We start from the raw sequence: 16,261 nt of genomic DNA, 5'->3' as shown, positions 1-16,261 counted from the left end.
GCAGGATGAGACGAGGGAGCAACAATGCCTCAGTATGCACAGTGTTCTGTGTTGTGCCCCAGAACCTCTCTAGACCTTCAGTGCTGTCTGTCCTGTGAGTTGTCTTCTCCAAACTGCATCCCTTTCATCCCACAGCACTGGAGACAGAGTAATGAGAGTCATCAATCCAATTGGTGTTACTACATCTCCCTCCTTCCTTCACCTGTAGTCAGTCAGTGCCGCCGCTCATCATGAAAAAAAGGAGTTGACAAGCATGTGGATGGCACTGGACTGAGAGGAGAGGGATAAAAGGATCTTTTGGATCCTTCTTAGATTGAAGTGGTGTTTTAAAGCTGGGGAAGCGCAGTGCAGAACAGAAACAGCATTACTACAAAGGCAGAACCTAAAGCATTGTTTGCCCAGCTTTGGAAGAGGAGAAAGCCAAGGAGGCAGGGGTGCAGAGTAGGCTATGGAAGACAGGGGGTAAGAATGGAGGCTCAGGAAAGGAGGAGGTGGCAACTATAATACTTACCTTTTAAAATTTGGGACCACTTGTAAGGTTTGAACAACTTGATCTATAAAGATATCCCTGCCTATAGCAGTGGGTGAAACTACATGATCTTTAAAGATCCCTTCCAATCAAAATCATTCTATGGTTCTAGCCAAGGTAAATTAGTGCAGGTAAAAATTCATTCCTGGCTCTGAGCTTTGCACAGCCAAGAGTTTGATGACAATTTAACCTGAATATTCATATATAATAGCCCTGATGACAGCAATAACCAAACCACAAGTGTTTTAAAATCACAGGCAGCCATTGCAACAAGCAGAAGAGCGTGCAATGACTCACTAACACCATCTAGTACTTTTGCTTCAGCATTGTTCTGTGTGGTAATGCTACACAGAAAAAGTTGTTACAAGGCTTGACTTCATTCTTCATTTTGCATACATTTATGGATGCTGCTTTTCCTAAGGCTTTTTAGTACATACATTTTTCCCTGGGTGTAGGTACTTAGAGCAGAAAAAGTTGGATGCTGTTGCTGGCAATATTGATGAAATGGCATGTCTTCATTAGTGTGTCCTCATATCAGGCTGTTATGTCCTCATACTTGAAACCAAAACCTGAGGATAAAGGTGCTCTGACTCTTACTTCTTTACAATAATATATGAAGAAAGAAAAAGCTTCCTCTTTGTCTTTGGATCACCTATTTTTTGTCAGCTATTACTAAGCAACTGTAAATATTTTCTTTGTATTTAATGCTAGGTTGTTCTATTTAGCCAGTTTGTTGTGTTGTTTAGTCTTTTTCTAAGTATACCTGATCAAAGCTATCTCCCATTTTTGAGGAGACTGTCCCAGTCTTGTTTCTGTAATTCTTAGAGGGACATGATATCTCATCAGATCTCTGCCCTGATATCTGCACCTACCCCATTTCCTGGAAAGGAATAGTCTGGCAGCAGACAGGAAGTAGATGAGAACAGCTGGGCAATGGAAAAAAATGAAATATTGAATGGAGCCATGACCATCATCTCTTTTTTTCAACAGCCTCAGGCTGAGCATACAATTTCAGGTGCTCTTAGAGATCTCAACAGTTCTCAAGGGATTATTAAGCCAATTGTTTTATGCAGGCTGAAAAAGAGTGCTTAATACTGAAAAGAGAAAAGAAAAATGTAAACCAAAAAATCTGGAAAATGAGTGAGATTGTATTATTTGTAAATGAGGATTTAAAATTCAAAACAGCAAATAAAATCTCAAGATAGACTGTTAACCATAATGCTCCTTCTATGGTTACTACTACTCTTCCTTTTGCTCTTCTGCCTTTTATCCTTCTTCCTTTTGGTCTTCTGCCATTTCTTATTATTCCTTTACTGGATCACATGAGCAGTATTTCCTACCCATGACTTGAAGTTCTGATCAATGCAGTATGATTCATGTGGGGTGCTACAGGGTTTAGATCTTTTTCCCCAGGACATAAGTAACCAAAGGGCTAGGAAATCTACTGTATGAGCAATGCCTAAATATCAGCCAGCAGTGTGCCTCAGGTGGCCAAGAAGGCAAATGGCATCAGCCGTATTGTTCAGACTGTGCTTTTGCCAAGAAGGGTTGGACTGAATGACCCTTGAGGCCCTTTCCATCCTGTGTTCTGTGATTCTATAATAAGTGTCCATGAGCAAATTTCCAGTTCTTGGAATAAATTACATACTTAAATACATCCTTGAACATTTTAGATGAATCAGAATTGGCAATATTTTAAATCTCTTCTCATGTTTACAGCCTGTATGCTTCAAGTTTTTGGTACATTTTCTGATTTCTGCCATTCAGAAATTATGTAGATATATTTTTCTTCTTTTACTCTTGATACTTAGTTTCTTAATGCTAGCCTTGAGTCACTGAATGCAGATCACCAAAATTGCTTAATTAATGTGAGAAAGACTAAGATTTTACAGGATAATAATGATAAAATTTTAAACATTTTTATTATATTAATTAAATTAAACTTATTACTCAGAGAGGTACACTTTGTCTTTCTCTGAGTGTTACTGAGTGGCAGCCATATAGATAGTGTAATATATGACATGAACACCAGTTCCATTTTTTGACCCTAATTTCAAAGCAATAATAATCTGAATTGTTCAAAAGTAATTGTAGTCAGTTGTAAGTAAATTATAGAATAACAACAAATAGCTTTAGTAACTGATTTCACTATATGGACTGTTTCTTCTTAATATAGAAAAGTATCAATGAAATCATGTATTTCATAGTACCTTAACTGATTACCTTAATTCTCTGTGGAAGTGTTAATTGTCTTTGAGTTTTGTAACCTCATAACTGGAGATGTTAATCCTATCCTCTTTTTTCTCTTTTGACTAATAAAGTAACATGTAGCTGGGTCAGGTCCTGGAATAAACTAATACTCAGCTCTTTTATTTACTGTGAATGAATCTGTAATTTCCCCAGGCTGACTGTCACAGATTCCTTGTTCAGCTGTATTGCTAAATTATTGCATTCTTCATTGTTTTGGCCAACTTTCAGTCTGCAGTGCAGTGATTACATGCAGAAAAAATTGAATTAATTTTCCAGGTAGTATTTTCTGAGGTAGGATCAAAGGGTTGTGCAAATCAGGATGTATTACTTCTGCTTTGCTGCTTTGTTCCTTTATTTAGTATATACCCCCTTAACGTGTACACAGCTTGTGCTTCTACACAAAATCCAAGGGCATAGTGACCTTAAAGTAAGGGCCATAGTGTTCTGTCAAGAATAATAAATTATTGATGCTTTTCACCTGATTACAGGGTAAGGATAAGGATAGTGAGATTTAGACTTTTACTAGAAACTCAGCCCTTTTAATACAAAAGTCTAGCATCAGTAATGCCTGATTGTCAGTATGATTCTGTATACCTAGTGAAAAGACTATTAGAGAATTATGTAGTAAGGAGAAAATCACAATATATTTGATGATGAGACAAAGTAGATTTTATTTTTTCATGTTTTCTAGGTACATGTAGTACACAAACACTATACCCATGCTATTCATAGTATTTGAGGGCAAAGGAACAATGAGTACTAAGAAACTGCTTGAGTAGTTGGCTATCTTAAAATGAATTGATGAAACTTCTACAAAGAAAATGTGAGCTGCCTAAATAAGCTCAGACAAGTTTCACTATTAAGATGAATAGTTGCCAGAGTGGATTAGTATTCTTTACACATTATAGGACTAGGTGGAGACATTTGTTTATCTTACAGCAAGAACTTACCTGGATACTTTGTAAACAGCAAATTAAAAATGAAGTTGTCAAATCTGTGTTGTTTTCCTTATGTCCTTAAGACTTTTTATTAATTTGTTATGGTGTCCTTGTGGTAGATGGGAAAGTTTACTGTGAGTTATTAATAGTCACCTCTCCAATAGATAGGTAACAAGTGGAGTTGCTTTACTGCTGGCTGTTAAGCAACATAATTAGAAATAAACACATAAGCAATTCTGCAAACCAGTCTGCCATTAATTCTGATCCGTTTAGTCACTTGGAAACATGGGTACTTATTAACTACCAACATTTCCATGTGATAAGCACTCTGTTTGGTTTCTTTCTTTGCTTGTTCTCTGAACTGTAAAAGTATCTGAAGCCATTATTTCAGAAAATACCTGAAATCATAATTTATGAACTATTAAATGCATTGTTCATTCTGTTTTCCTTCATAGCTAAACAATAGTTAGTGGGAAATTCCCAGCATGTTTAGGACTATGTGTAGGTTTGTTGTGATTGAAATTGGCTCTAGGTCTTCTGTCATAATAAATTGTCTCTTCTTTTGAGTTGGGTGTTTGGGGTTTTTTTGGTTCAGTTGTAACATAAGATGTATCTTTTTGTTTAGTTCTTTACTAAGTTCTTTACTACTTCTCTAATGACAGATATTTTTATTCTGATCACAAGTGGTAAAATGAGCGTAAGATTGTTGGGGCTGTTGATACTAAACTAATTAAACCCACAGTGGAGTTAGTGGGAGCATGACCCCTGATTTCATTGCATGATGAGTATTCCTGAAGATCCATCACTCATATTTATACTATAGTTAAAGTCTGTTTCTTGAAATTTGGTTTAGCATGCTCCTTTCTGATTTTAAATACGGTTTTAATTTGAAGTTTTACTCTTTTTTGTACAACTTTTTTTTGTATGTGCAATGCATAAACATGCATATTTATGATGGGATAAAGCAAAATTATTTTTTAAAGTAGATTTTGCCTTTTTAGATTGTGTTTGTCTTATCAAGCCTGTCTGGTTCAAAAACAAGAGGATTGATTCTGTCTCCAGTTATGCTAGTGTACATCAAAAATTATTAAGTAATAGCATTTGTTCCTGTTTAAAATACTTAGAAATTATATCAGAAATCTTTCCATGTTTGACTTTTGAATCTTGCTTGAAGTTATACTACCTGTGTACTAATGAATGTTTTGAGAAGGTCAGTTTTATTCTCTGAAGTGTACAACCTAGGTCTTCCTAGGTCAAGACATGGGATTTGATATCTTTGATATCTTATATGATATGGGAGTACATGGAGAAAATGAAATAGACATGTTCTTAAGCAAATCCATTTCTGTCAAACCTTTCTGATTTGGAAGACAGGGACTTTCAAAGGAGAAAATTAATAGATGAGTCTGACTATGCTAGTATCTCTCCATTCCTTTCATAAATAGTTGGGAATGGATTCGGAGTGTGCCAAAGTTTAAGTGTGTTCCATACCATTAAGAGATGGAAAAGTATTTCCTTTCCTTTAGAATCTGATAAATTTCCTTGTCTAATCGTGTACTTGTAAATAAAAGTACACTTCTTCAAAGTAAAGTTTGATATACATACTAGAAAGTTGGTTTTAATTAAGCCAATTAGATGCATACAGTTATGCTTCTATTGCATTTGACCTTCTGTATTTTTTAGAGTAATTTTTGCACATTGCCGTTAAGTATTTCCTTTCCTTTAGAATCTGATAAATTTCCTTGTCTAATCGTGTACTTGTAAATAAAAGTACACTTCTTCAAAGTAAAGTTTGATATACATACTAGAAAGTTGGTTTTAATTAAGCCAATTAGATGCATACAGTTATGCTTCTATTGCATTTGACCTTCTGTATTTTTTAGAGTAATTTTTGCACATTGCCGTTTTGTAATGCCGTTGTGGTTCAGCTTTTCAGCAGTTTGAATGGCATGGATTTTCCTTTCATCCAGTGAAATTTGGTGCATCTCTTTTCCTCCTGTTCTTAAAATATGCAGCACCTCCACAAGTACAATTATCCATGTGATTTTTGTGGGATTTCCTTTCAAGAAAAACAGTCTCCTGCCTTATATTCTTTAAGGTTGAATAAGGTCGAAACATGTAAACTTCTTGGTTTTGTTTTCCTTTGTTAGTAGAATGATTTACTCTTTTTTTTTTTGATTGCCTGCATCTCTCTTACTGTCCCACCATCATCTAAATCAGACCATAAGTATTAGTGTCTTTATTTTTATCCCTTTTTTTCCAAGCCGTACTTGTTTGGCAGAACTAATGATCTAGCAGGGGTTTTTTCAACTTTGCGTGAATCAGTATTTAAAGCAAATGTGTTCCATGCAGCCACGTCTACATGGATTTACCTTTTTATTGAAACTTGTAATCTGGTAATACATTACTGAGGGTTATTGCCTTTGAACCTCTGAAGGTTTGATTTTCTGTGTCTATAGGGTACACTGCCAGACTGTTTCCATGAAAGAAATTTGAAGATTTGCTACCTAGATCTCTGTATTTTTCCATAGCCATACCACATGTGGTATCTGTGCTTATTTTGGGAAGGCAGTTCAGCTATTTGGTTTGGGTTTTTTTTAGTTAGTGTTGTTCATACCACTGCAGTATAGAAACAAGAATTGCAAATACTGAGAAAGGGAAATTAATCTTTAGAAACTGAAGTGTTTTGTGAGTGTTGTCATGTCATTTTACAGTATTCATTCCCCTTTCACTCATCCCCTGACAGCCAAAACAGGATTCAGCTGTGAGACCAAAATGCATTTATGGAACTGGAGGAAAGGAATTTCTGTGTGTAGTAATTAATTACTAGCATTTTTGTTTCTGAATATTAGGGAGTAAAAGAAACAGTATCCTTAATTGACATTAAATAGCAACTGAATTGAGAGCCAGCTGGCTCAGCTGTTGGCATATGACGGAACAGTGGGAACTTAACCAGAAAACACTTTATGAGGTTACTGTAACCTAGAATTCATGGCAATAATTTTAATGGGTGGGTGCATTTCATCTCTTAGTGAAGGGAGGAGGATATGGAGGGAGAAGCTCTTAAGAATTTCTGTGATTATTTCTCAATTATATACATAGTCAAAAAGTAGAAGAGTTATTCTGAAGATGGTTTGAGTTTCTTTGTATAGATTAAAAGTGTAATCCAGCACTACTGGAAAATATTCATGTTTCTGCTTAATTCTTTTTAACAGATCAACAATGTTCTTTTTCAGGTCGAAAATTGAAAAAGTTTAACAAAATTAAGGTTGTGAGAACATTAGATGTTGCACTCCAGCAGCCAGCAACCCTTCAAGATGAAAACCAGTCTCTAACCCAAAGGCTGTCCTTTTCTCCAAATCAAGAAATACAGTTTGTGCCCCCGATGATAAGTGTTTTACGAGGCATTGAGCCAGAAGTTGTCTATGCTGGTTATGACAACACAAAACCTGAAACACCAAGTTCTTTGCTGACCAGTCTAAATCATCTTTGTGAGAGGCAACTTCTTTGTGTAGTCAAGTGGTCTAAATTGCTACCAGGTAATATCACTTCTTATATGTAGTGAATTGTAGTGAAGCAAATATTTCATGGGATGAGCAGTCCAAACAGAATTTTATTGTCTGTCTGTTAATTAATACTTAACAAATTCCAAAATTATTACGCTTCCACTTGATAAGATAATATAACTAATCAACTACATTTTAATTGAGGGGGCACATTTGAAGGAACCATCTAAATATTTAGACTCACTCCAAGAAACAGCAGAAACCCAGAGTTCCTGGATGTGGTCATTATAGCAGCCTTTGCACTCCAACACCTCCTACTCTATTATTCATTCATTTGGTATAAAATAAAATTATATTTCTGCATGTTCTTTATTCTTCTTCTTACTAAAATGAATTTTTGAAAGCAACAAAGAAATATTTGAATAAATAGTACCAATTAGGACTAAGCAGCTCACAAATAGACTGGGAATGAGAATTAACTGAATTTAAGAAATCCATGACCAGATTAAAAAATAAATTTCCATGTCATGTATGTACATGTGCTGTATGGTCATAGAGGCCTGATCCTGGGATATATAGAGATCAGTATACTGAGCATACAGTTTCATGTGAGCTCAATTTGACACTTCACTGCTGCAGAAAAGAGTAGTCTCCCATTGCGGTTTGCGCTTATCAGACCTCTTGGATGAACTGATTAATCTCACTAAGTGAGAAGGAAAGAAACCTTTTTCTTTTTTTTAGCCTCTGTAGTTTTCTGATATCTTCATGAACCAGTTCACTGAGGGGTAGCGTAAATGCCAGAGCTTGCTTGAAGGAGGTAACATGACCAAGTGGTGAAGATCAGGAGCGCTGCTTTCAGTGGCAGGAATCTGCTAGTTTGATTCAGATAGTTCATGGCAATCTTGAAAGTTATCAAACAGCAAAAGTTATCAAAGGCAAGCAAACAGCTGAATATGGACGTTAATTGTATGACAATTGTATGTCATGTTAAGAACACTGAAGTCCAAGCTATTTATATTCAATAAGAGTTGGTTTCAATGATCATGTTACAAACAGTCATATTTTTAAAAAAAAAAAAAAAAAGAAGAGATGCATTCCTCTTCCCCAAAACAGTCATTTTTGCCAAAGTTAATTTTGTTTTGAACATTTCAAAACACTGGATCAGAACAGAAAGACAAGAGGTTAACTGTTAAAGTGAGATAGCCAGTTCTTACCCAAACTCCTGAGAGCTATATCCCCAAAAGCACTTGTCTTTCTGGATGTTCTCAGTTTAACAGCTCAAATTTGTAATCTCAAAGCACCTATTAACTGCTGTCTAAATGAGAATTCTAAACTATTTAACTTTTAATTTCATTTCCAGGATTTCGGAATTTACATATCGATGATCAGATAACCCTCATCCAATATTCCTGGATGAGTCTAATGGTTTTTGCAATGGGATGGAGATCATATAAACATGTCAGTGGTCAGATGTTATATTTTGCACCAGATCTGATTCTAAATGAGTAAGTAGACTCTGCTGTTGCATTATATGAATAACATTTTGAAATAATATATGTCAATGAGAATGTGACTTCATTGAGGCAATATTGCACTCATTACTTGTCCTGTTTCAGAATTAACAATGGAGGAAAGTCTTTTGATCATAGCAAAGTTCATGAACTTTGGGAAGGGTTTTGTAGGAACCCCAACTATTCACTAACTAGCACACTAAATCATTGCTGCAACTCTTTATTGGGAAATAACTTAGCTTTTAGATCGGTAAAATATAATCAACTTTTTTGTCTGTGATGATGTCTAAGATGTACTTTAATGATCGCTTTAAGCAAAGGTAATTGCTGAACACTGCCAAAAAATTAACTGCCCTGACTATGCATCCCCATGATTTCAGTTAAGTTGTATAAAACACTATCTGATTGCACTGTCAAACAGATAAGGAATTTATATGTCTGAGAAGTACCCCAGAAAAAAGGGGTGGAGGTGATCCCTGATCTGACTCACCACATAGTACAGGTATTAATGCCAGAACTGCAGGAGTGTGTGCCTAGAGGTAGTAGGAGATAATGGAAATTCCATCTACAGGAGCAACACATACCTGAGTTGTTTCAAAATGACCATGAAACCACAATCCAAAGATTGTTTCACAGCCAATCTATCATTTCGTGAACTGTGGTGTTGTGCTTCTCAGGAAGGAGTAGTTTGGTAGTTAGTCATTTCAGACTAAGAAAGCCAGGACTGTTAGTTTGACAAAGATTTTATAACTTAGTTTTAACACCTTGCAAGGATTTACTGTTACTTATACTTTGCAGTGTCTGAAAAGATGAGTAAGAACAGCATTTAAATATACCCTAAAAGCTACTCTCAGTCTTCATAGATAATAATTAGGAAGAGATACTACCAGAAAGGAACAGGAAGGGAGATTTAAAGTAGATGTATGTATAATGAGGCCATTCAGGTCTAAAATATTAAACTTCTATGTTTACATCATTTTAGAACTGGTGTGAGATATCACATGTTCCACAATGTTGAAATAATTTTCATTCAAGATAAATGTAACAATTTAAATAAGAAAAAGCTCAATGCGTTGAGAAGTTGTTTATTCATGGAAAATATCTTCTGTTTTCATTGTTGAAGGTACTATCTGCAGTCAGTTTGGAATGCTGGTCTGAACTTCGTAGGGGCTGAAGGAACAAAATTTAATCTTCTTGTACCTAATTCATCAGGATCAGGATGCAACTATGTAAAATCAGTCCTAGTTACTGGATTGTCAGGTTAATGTGCAGTGGATTCAATGCTAATGTTGCAATCATTTCAGTTGTAAACTGCCTTCCTAATAAATATATGCAATAATTTATTATTCGTATACCAAAGTCACAAGAGAAAAGTAATATCAAAGTTTTTTTAAAAAAATCCTAAATAGTTTTGTGTATTTCCTGTGTGATTTGTACTAGTTACTTCCGTGGGAGTTTAGATAAGGCTGCATTAATGTCTTTGTTTACTTAACATGTAACATTTTTAACTGTTTAATGGCGTAAAATGTTAAAAATAGTAGAATTGCTATTAGTAGTACAGTGTGGGACTTGCTACAAGGTATCTTGATGCAGAGATTTTTGCGAAAGCATCAAGGTACTTACGTTTTCTATAAACTCAGGTTTATCTTCAGTTTTATGCTTTGAAATGTCTTCAGAGAATGCAAAAATTTATTGACCTCTAAAATAAAATAGTACCTCACATTAATCACGAGGGTATTTTTAAGTAATAAAAAAACCCTTATTTGTGATGGTTAGCATTCAGCTTTGGTGGTCTCCAAGTTGCTTTTTTTCTGGACAGCAGTAACAGGTCAAACATCCAAAATAATAACACATTGATTACAATTGAAAAACTAGCATAGGTGCAAAAATTCAGAAAATTGTTTAAGTGTATAACCTCTTCTTCAATTTCTGCAATGTGATAATTAAACTGCTGACAAGGCATCTCTTTCAAACAGTTAGTACTGGACCCATTCTGTTTCCTTATTTTCATGTTTTTTAAATTTTTTTTTTTTACCTTTTCTGGGTGTAAGACAGAGGATGAAAGAATCATCATTCTATTCCCTGTGTCTATCCATGTGGCAACTCCCACAGGAATTTGTCAGACTTCAAGTTAGCCAAGAAGAGTTCCTATGTATGAAAGCACTGTTACTTCTCAACACAAGTAGGTTCTTTTATTTCTTTGTAAGATATCACTACTAAAAGAGATTTGAACCATGTTGTTTAACTTAACAATCACTAAGCTGTCTGGCTTAACAAATGGAAACTTCTTTAGGAAGAATGTTAGTATTCCAAGACCTAAAAATATTTTTTAAGCATTTATAAAGAAGAAATAGTTTGTGATTCATTGTTGGTTTTATTCTCTGTATAGGCACTGGGGAAATGTTGGATCCCTTTTGACATGTGACTATACTGTACTACAAATTTTTAAAACAAGTGTGTAGTATTTCTGCCCAGAAACATTGGTTTAAATGACTCTACACAGATAAAAACCTCAAAACCAAAACAATCTTACAAGTAGTAGAAATATATTTTAAAATATTTAATAAATTGTCAGGACCGAGGGCTTTATCTTGGCCAAGATCTTAAAGCAGGTTTACTCAATAGAAATAGGGAAGTGGACATGGCAAACAATACTAACATTTATTCACCTTTTTATGTTATAAATAGGTGAAGTTTAGCACAGATATAAACAAATGGTTTTTCCTTAGTTTGTTTCCCTGGAACAAAATCCGTGGTCACGTTTAATCATACGCATCTTATAAAAAATCCAGCATACAGCTACATTCCTCTTTACATAGGAAATGTTGTAATTGATGAAGTTAAATTCCTAAACCTTTTCTGAAATACTAAAATGTACATCTCCTGAGGCCTTAGTTGTTAGCTATGAGTCTCCAAAAAGAAAGTTTTAAAATTATGCAGGTGCTATTAGAAATGAAACTAAGCTCTTTTGAGAAATATAATTGAAAGAATGTAGAAGTTTGGTTCTCAACCCACTTAGGGAGTCAGAGAACACGTGCAAATCTTCATGGCCTGCTTGTTGGTTGCACAAAGTTTAAGTAAAAGATATGGAATTAAAATTCATTCCCTCTTAAGCTGTACTTGGCTGGTATTTGCCTAAGCTCATGCTTGAAAAAACCAACTTGGTCTTAGCAGAGCATAAGATTTAAAAGGTTACATTTAGCTCATATGAACATAGAAATTACTAAAATAATAGCAAAATACATACTCTTTGCTAAAGCAATAATGGTAATGTGAATAAAAAACTCTGTCTTGTTACCTGAACAAATTTCTATTGAAAATGTTTTCCTATTTTAAATGTTTTCCACCAAAGAAGTCCAAATGAACTCTTTTGTCTGTTATCTGAACCTGAGAGGGAAGTTTTAAATTTCAGTGAAATTTAGATACATTTGTGATATTCTAACTATCCATTTCTCTTCCAGAAAGTTCAAATCAAATTCAAAAAAGTGTTACAAGGGTTGGTCCAATATCTCTCATTTACGTCTGCATCAATTTAACAGCATTCACCAAACTGCCATTCTTCATCAACTTCGTTGTACTCAGAAATTAATTTTTAAGATGATAGGTTTATGTATATGCAAAAAATTAGTTTAAAGAAAAGAAACAAAGTATTTCTATCTGTGATGATGAGTTTTGCTTTTTGTTCTCTCTTGCACTTACTGTCTTATAGGAAAAAGCAATTTGTCAGATCTTTGGGAAAAGGAACACACCTAACTGAGTTGCTGAGACATTTAGTAAGCGTTTGGTACTGTATAAATATAATTCCACAGAAATATTTGCAAAAAGCCATGTAGCCTCATTGTTGCTCTAAAGAGTTTTTTTTAAGACTACTTTTATTTTAGTCATGGTATTCATCTTAATCCTATTAAAATATGGAAGTATGGCCATTTCAAGCTTTCATATACTAACAGTAAATCAAGTCTAAACTTTTAGTCTCTCATTCTGTCTTATGTTCCATTTATTATTTAGATGAACTGGTTTTTACTTTTTATATCATGTCAAAGAGACAATAATTTGTGTTAAAGTAATTAAATGTCAGTCTTGATATATTTCTAATTCTGAATGGACTCCCCAGCCTAAGTTTTAACATTTTTTTTTTGATTTTACAGGTTTCCCTTTGAGTTTGCTGTGGCTTAAATGCTTTTGTTATAATGTGCTTGTGACAGTTTTAAAGCTGTCTTGAAAGCAGAATTAGTCTTCACAAAAAGTGGACAAACTTTTTTTTTCTGCAATTGTTTCCATTTTATAGATCCTTCTTTACTATATGTAACACTCTGTGTTGTGGTAGTGTCCCATAAGTTCTAGATAGGGCTCCATCTTGCAGAGGCCACATACATCTTTGAATTAATTCTATGGGCAGGTCAGCGAGCCTATGCTTTAACGAAGTAGAGCTATGCTAAAAGAAGAGGGAAGTAAGTTCCGTTCTAGCCATAGGAAGTTCAGTTTTAGTTCTAACAGTGTCCAGCCTTTTGATTTAAAGTAATTTCAAAATCTTGTTACATAAGACTTTGTCTTGGTTCTTGCCACTGAATAAAAGCATCCTCATTCTTTACCATATCTCAGGGGAAGGGAACATTTGAGCTGCCTAAGTTGCATTTGTCCATGTAAGATATTGTAATTCTTCACTCAAATATATAGCTTAGAGGGATTTTTTGTGATGAGATGGGAGTATGACTGTGGTTTTGCACATTTTTTTCAGATATATTTTAAGTTACTTCAGAAGGGAAATATAAAGACTTAATTTCTGTTTTAGAGATGTAAGTCAGGGATAGCATCCACCTAACTCTAAATTCCATCAGATTATTACTTTATATGAAAAAGATTTTCTATCTGTCTGTAAAACTGCTGTTAAGACATACCCAAACCATCCAGGCTTTGAAAATTAAGCTATTCTTTTTCCATCACATAACTTTTCCCCACTGTGAGTATTCATGCCTGTATTTCTCCTAAGCACATTGCATTCTCCACAAACCATAAAGCATCCCTTCCATTTGGACCCTTGACCTAAATGTGATAGGCACACTTTCAGATACCTCCTTTATCAGTCTGGACTTGAGAGGTCATACCAAGTCAACCCAAAAGCCCACCTCATCCAGCATTTTATCTCCAACAGCTTCCGGGTAGTGACAGTATGTGGAAGTACCTGTTTGGGTATGGTGCTTGCTGCAGAAGTAGCCACAATTTCTACTCTCTATTTTTATTTTTGTTTAAATTCTGTTTCAGTTAAGAGCCAGACCCTGTCTTCCATAGCCCAGTTCAGTGCTTAGACACTTGTCTTTAAAGGAAACTTGCTATTTTCTGTCTGTGTCTCCCTCCTTCCCCCAGACATTCAGTTGCCTGAGGAGACACTGCGTGAGAGACAACCTCGATAAATGGGATCATTTCCTCTCTTGGGCATGAAATATGAGACTTCTGCTTAAGTCAGGTAGAATAGAGATTTGAACTTCTGCCCTGTTGTCTCTCTCTGGGCTCAAGATGAGAGAATTTAAATTTCAATATGTTTGTCTGAAATGCCTCTCCTTACATTTTTCTGAGGAACCAGACATGACTTAGGCAACAGATTTCAGAACAGCATTTCTGATTTCCGAATGTAGAGCAGTGTTGCTCTCAGTGCAGGGTTTACTACCTATTTCTCTTTCAGGGAACGGATTTAGGTTGACCCCTGTGCAGTTGTCTTCCTTTTGGGTGGCTTCTCTTTTAAGAATTCCACTGTGAGGTATCTAACAATGTGGTGCATTGTACAGAGAACCAGTACACATATTTGTTTATGTTTTAATTCCAGACAGTGACAAATCATCTGAAAGTTAGGTGTCACCATATTGAATAAGTCAATGTCATTATGAACTAAGCTTAATTTCTTTTTTTTTTTTAAAAGAGATTCAAATGAAGTCTGTTGTGGCCTCATATTAGTCACGGTCTGATACCAGATTGAAGATGTACTAGATATCTAGATAACCATCAGGCAATTTATTTAGCAATGCAAGCTAGTCCCCATGACATTCTTTTAGAGTCTGTAGAGGAAAATAAGCATAATTCATTTCTTTTTGAGCATGCTTCTAAAACAGTGGACATTCCTTGTGCCCAAGACTTGCCTAATTGTTCCCACTAAAACTACAATAAGTTGTGGTAATTAACATAAATGAAGATGCCTGTACTGCAAAATGCCTAAAGTTTGGTGAGGTGAATCCTTCCTCTCATGGTTGTTGTCAGAATACAAAATATTGACTGTAGTGTTGCAGTATGAAATGTTATTGGCAAGAGAGAAAGGAAAGCAGAAGAAACAGCTCTTTCAAAAGCAGTCTGAAACAAGACCATGTTTTAATGTGTGATTGTTGTATGAAGCAAGGATTTAGATTAGATTGCCAGATGAGAATAATTTTTTTAGTTTCAGTTCCTCAAGTTTTTAATTTCTTAGTTGCATTTGACAACAAAAACGATAAGACTTGTCCATTACTCTCTGCCATGTCAAGAAATGTAGAGTGTTTTCTTAAAATTCTAAAAACTTATCAGTGATCAAATATGCTGTTATCACTAGCATTCACTAAGAGGTTCATTTCTCAATGTTCTCTCTGTGTCCTCATTTTTGTTCTCACAGCTGACCATTAAGAGAAGAGGGAGTTCAACCATTTTTCTCTTCCTTGCTAATTTTTCGATAAAACTGTTCACATTTAAGACTCTGATAGTATATCTGTTCTGTTAAGTGAAAGAGGTTCAAACAGGAGGCCTGAGCCCTGAATGCTTTACTGTCTACACTGCTTAATAGTTGTTGGTTCATTCCTTCACTCCATGTTGGAGAACTCCAGCTAGTTCTCTCTACCATAAATTTGCAGTGTAAACATGAATCAGGCCATAACATATTTCCACAAAACCAGGAGTGGTTCTTTTGGCTGTCTTTTTGTTTCAATACACATGTTGCTGAAGCTGAGGAATATTTTTAGACATAGGCAATTATCAGAATGGACTGATTATTGCCAGTGTATACTTTTTACTAATTGTATCACTGTTTCTGGAGTAACTTTTAAATGGGAAGAAGCACCTGGTATATAATGATGAATTGCACTGTACAGCATGAAGTACTACAAATTTTCCCCATACTTTACATTTCTTTCATTGCCTCCAGAGTAAATTGTAACGTAACTGTTACTTTTCTTTTAGTTCCTTTGGAAGGTCTAAGAAGTCAAAGCCAATTTGATGAGATGAGAACGAGTTACATTAGAGAACTGGTGAAAGCAATTGGTTTGCGCCAGAAAGGTGTTGTGGCCAACTCACAGCGTTTCTATCAGCTTACAAAACTGATGGATTCCATGCATGATGTAAGTTTATTTGTTAATGTGCTTTGCTTTTTATGTAAGAAGGAACTAGTATTTTTTAAAAGTAATTTTATGGTAAGCAAATAGTCAATATTTCTGCACAACAGAAGAAAAATCCCTACATTTTTCCTTTACTGTGTGTATTTGTGTGAATAGATAGCTATATATTCAGCATATA

At 35.0% G+C, this 16,261-nt stretch overlaps 1 protein-coding gene across 1 annotated transcript in view; it reads left to right on the top strand.

The window, feature by feature from the left end:
• The window catches only part of LOC103807163 (progesterone receptor-like), a gene marked incomplete at its 3' end in the record, with an annotated part of 32,665 nt that extends 16,579 nt beyond the window's left edge, over nucleotides 1-16,086 (top strand). Inside the window, 4 exon segments of the mRNA XM_009079884.1 lie at nucleotides 6,954-7,256; nucleotides 8,584-8,728; nucleotides 10,786-10,916; nucleotides 15,929-16,086. Coding sequence (XP_009078132.1) covers nucleotides 6,954-7,256; nucleotides 8,584-8,728; nucleotides 10,786-10,916; nucleotides 15,929-16,086 — 737 coding nt within the window.
• Nucleotides 16,087-16,261: the final 175 nt, after the last annotated feature.

The sequence above is a fragment of the Acanthisitta chloris genome, unplaced genomic scaffold (genome assembly GCF_000695815.1).
Source record: "Acanthisitta chloris isolate BGI_N310 unplaced genomic scaffold, ASM69581v1 scaffold24648, whole genome shotgun sequence".
Lineage (NCBI taxonomy): Eukaryota > Metazoa > Chordata > Aves > Passeriformes > Acanthisittidae > Acanthisitta > Acanthisitta chloris.
This window is presented reverse-complemented; position numbering and strand designations above follow the sequence as displayed.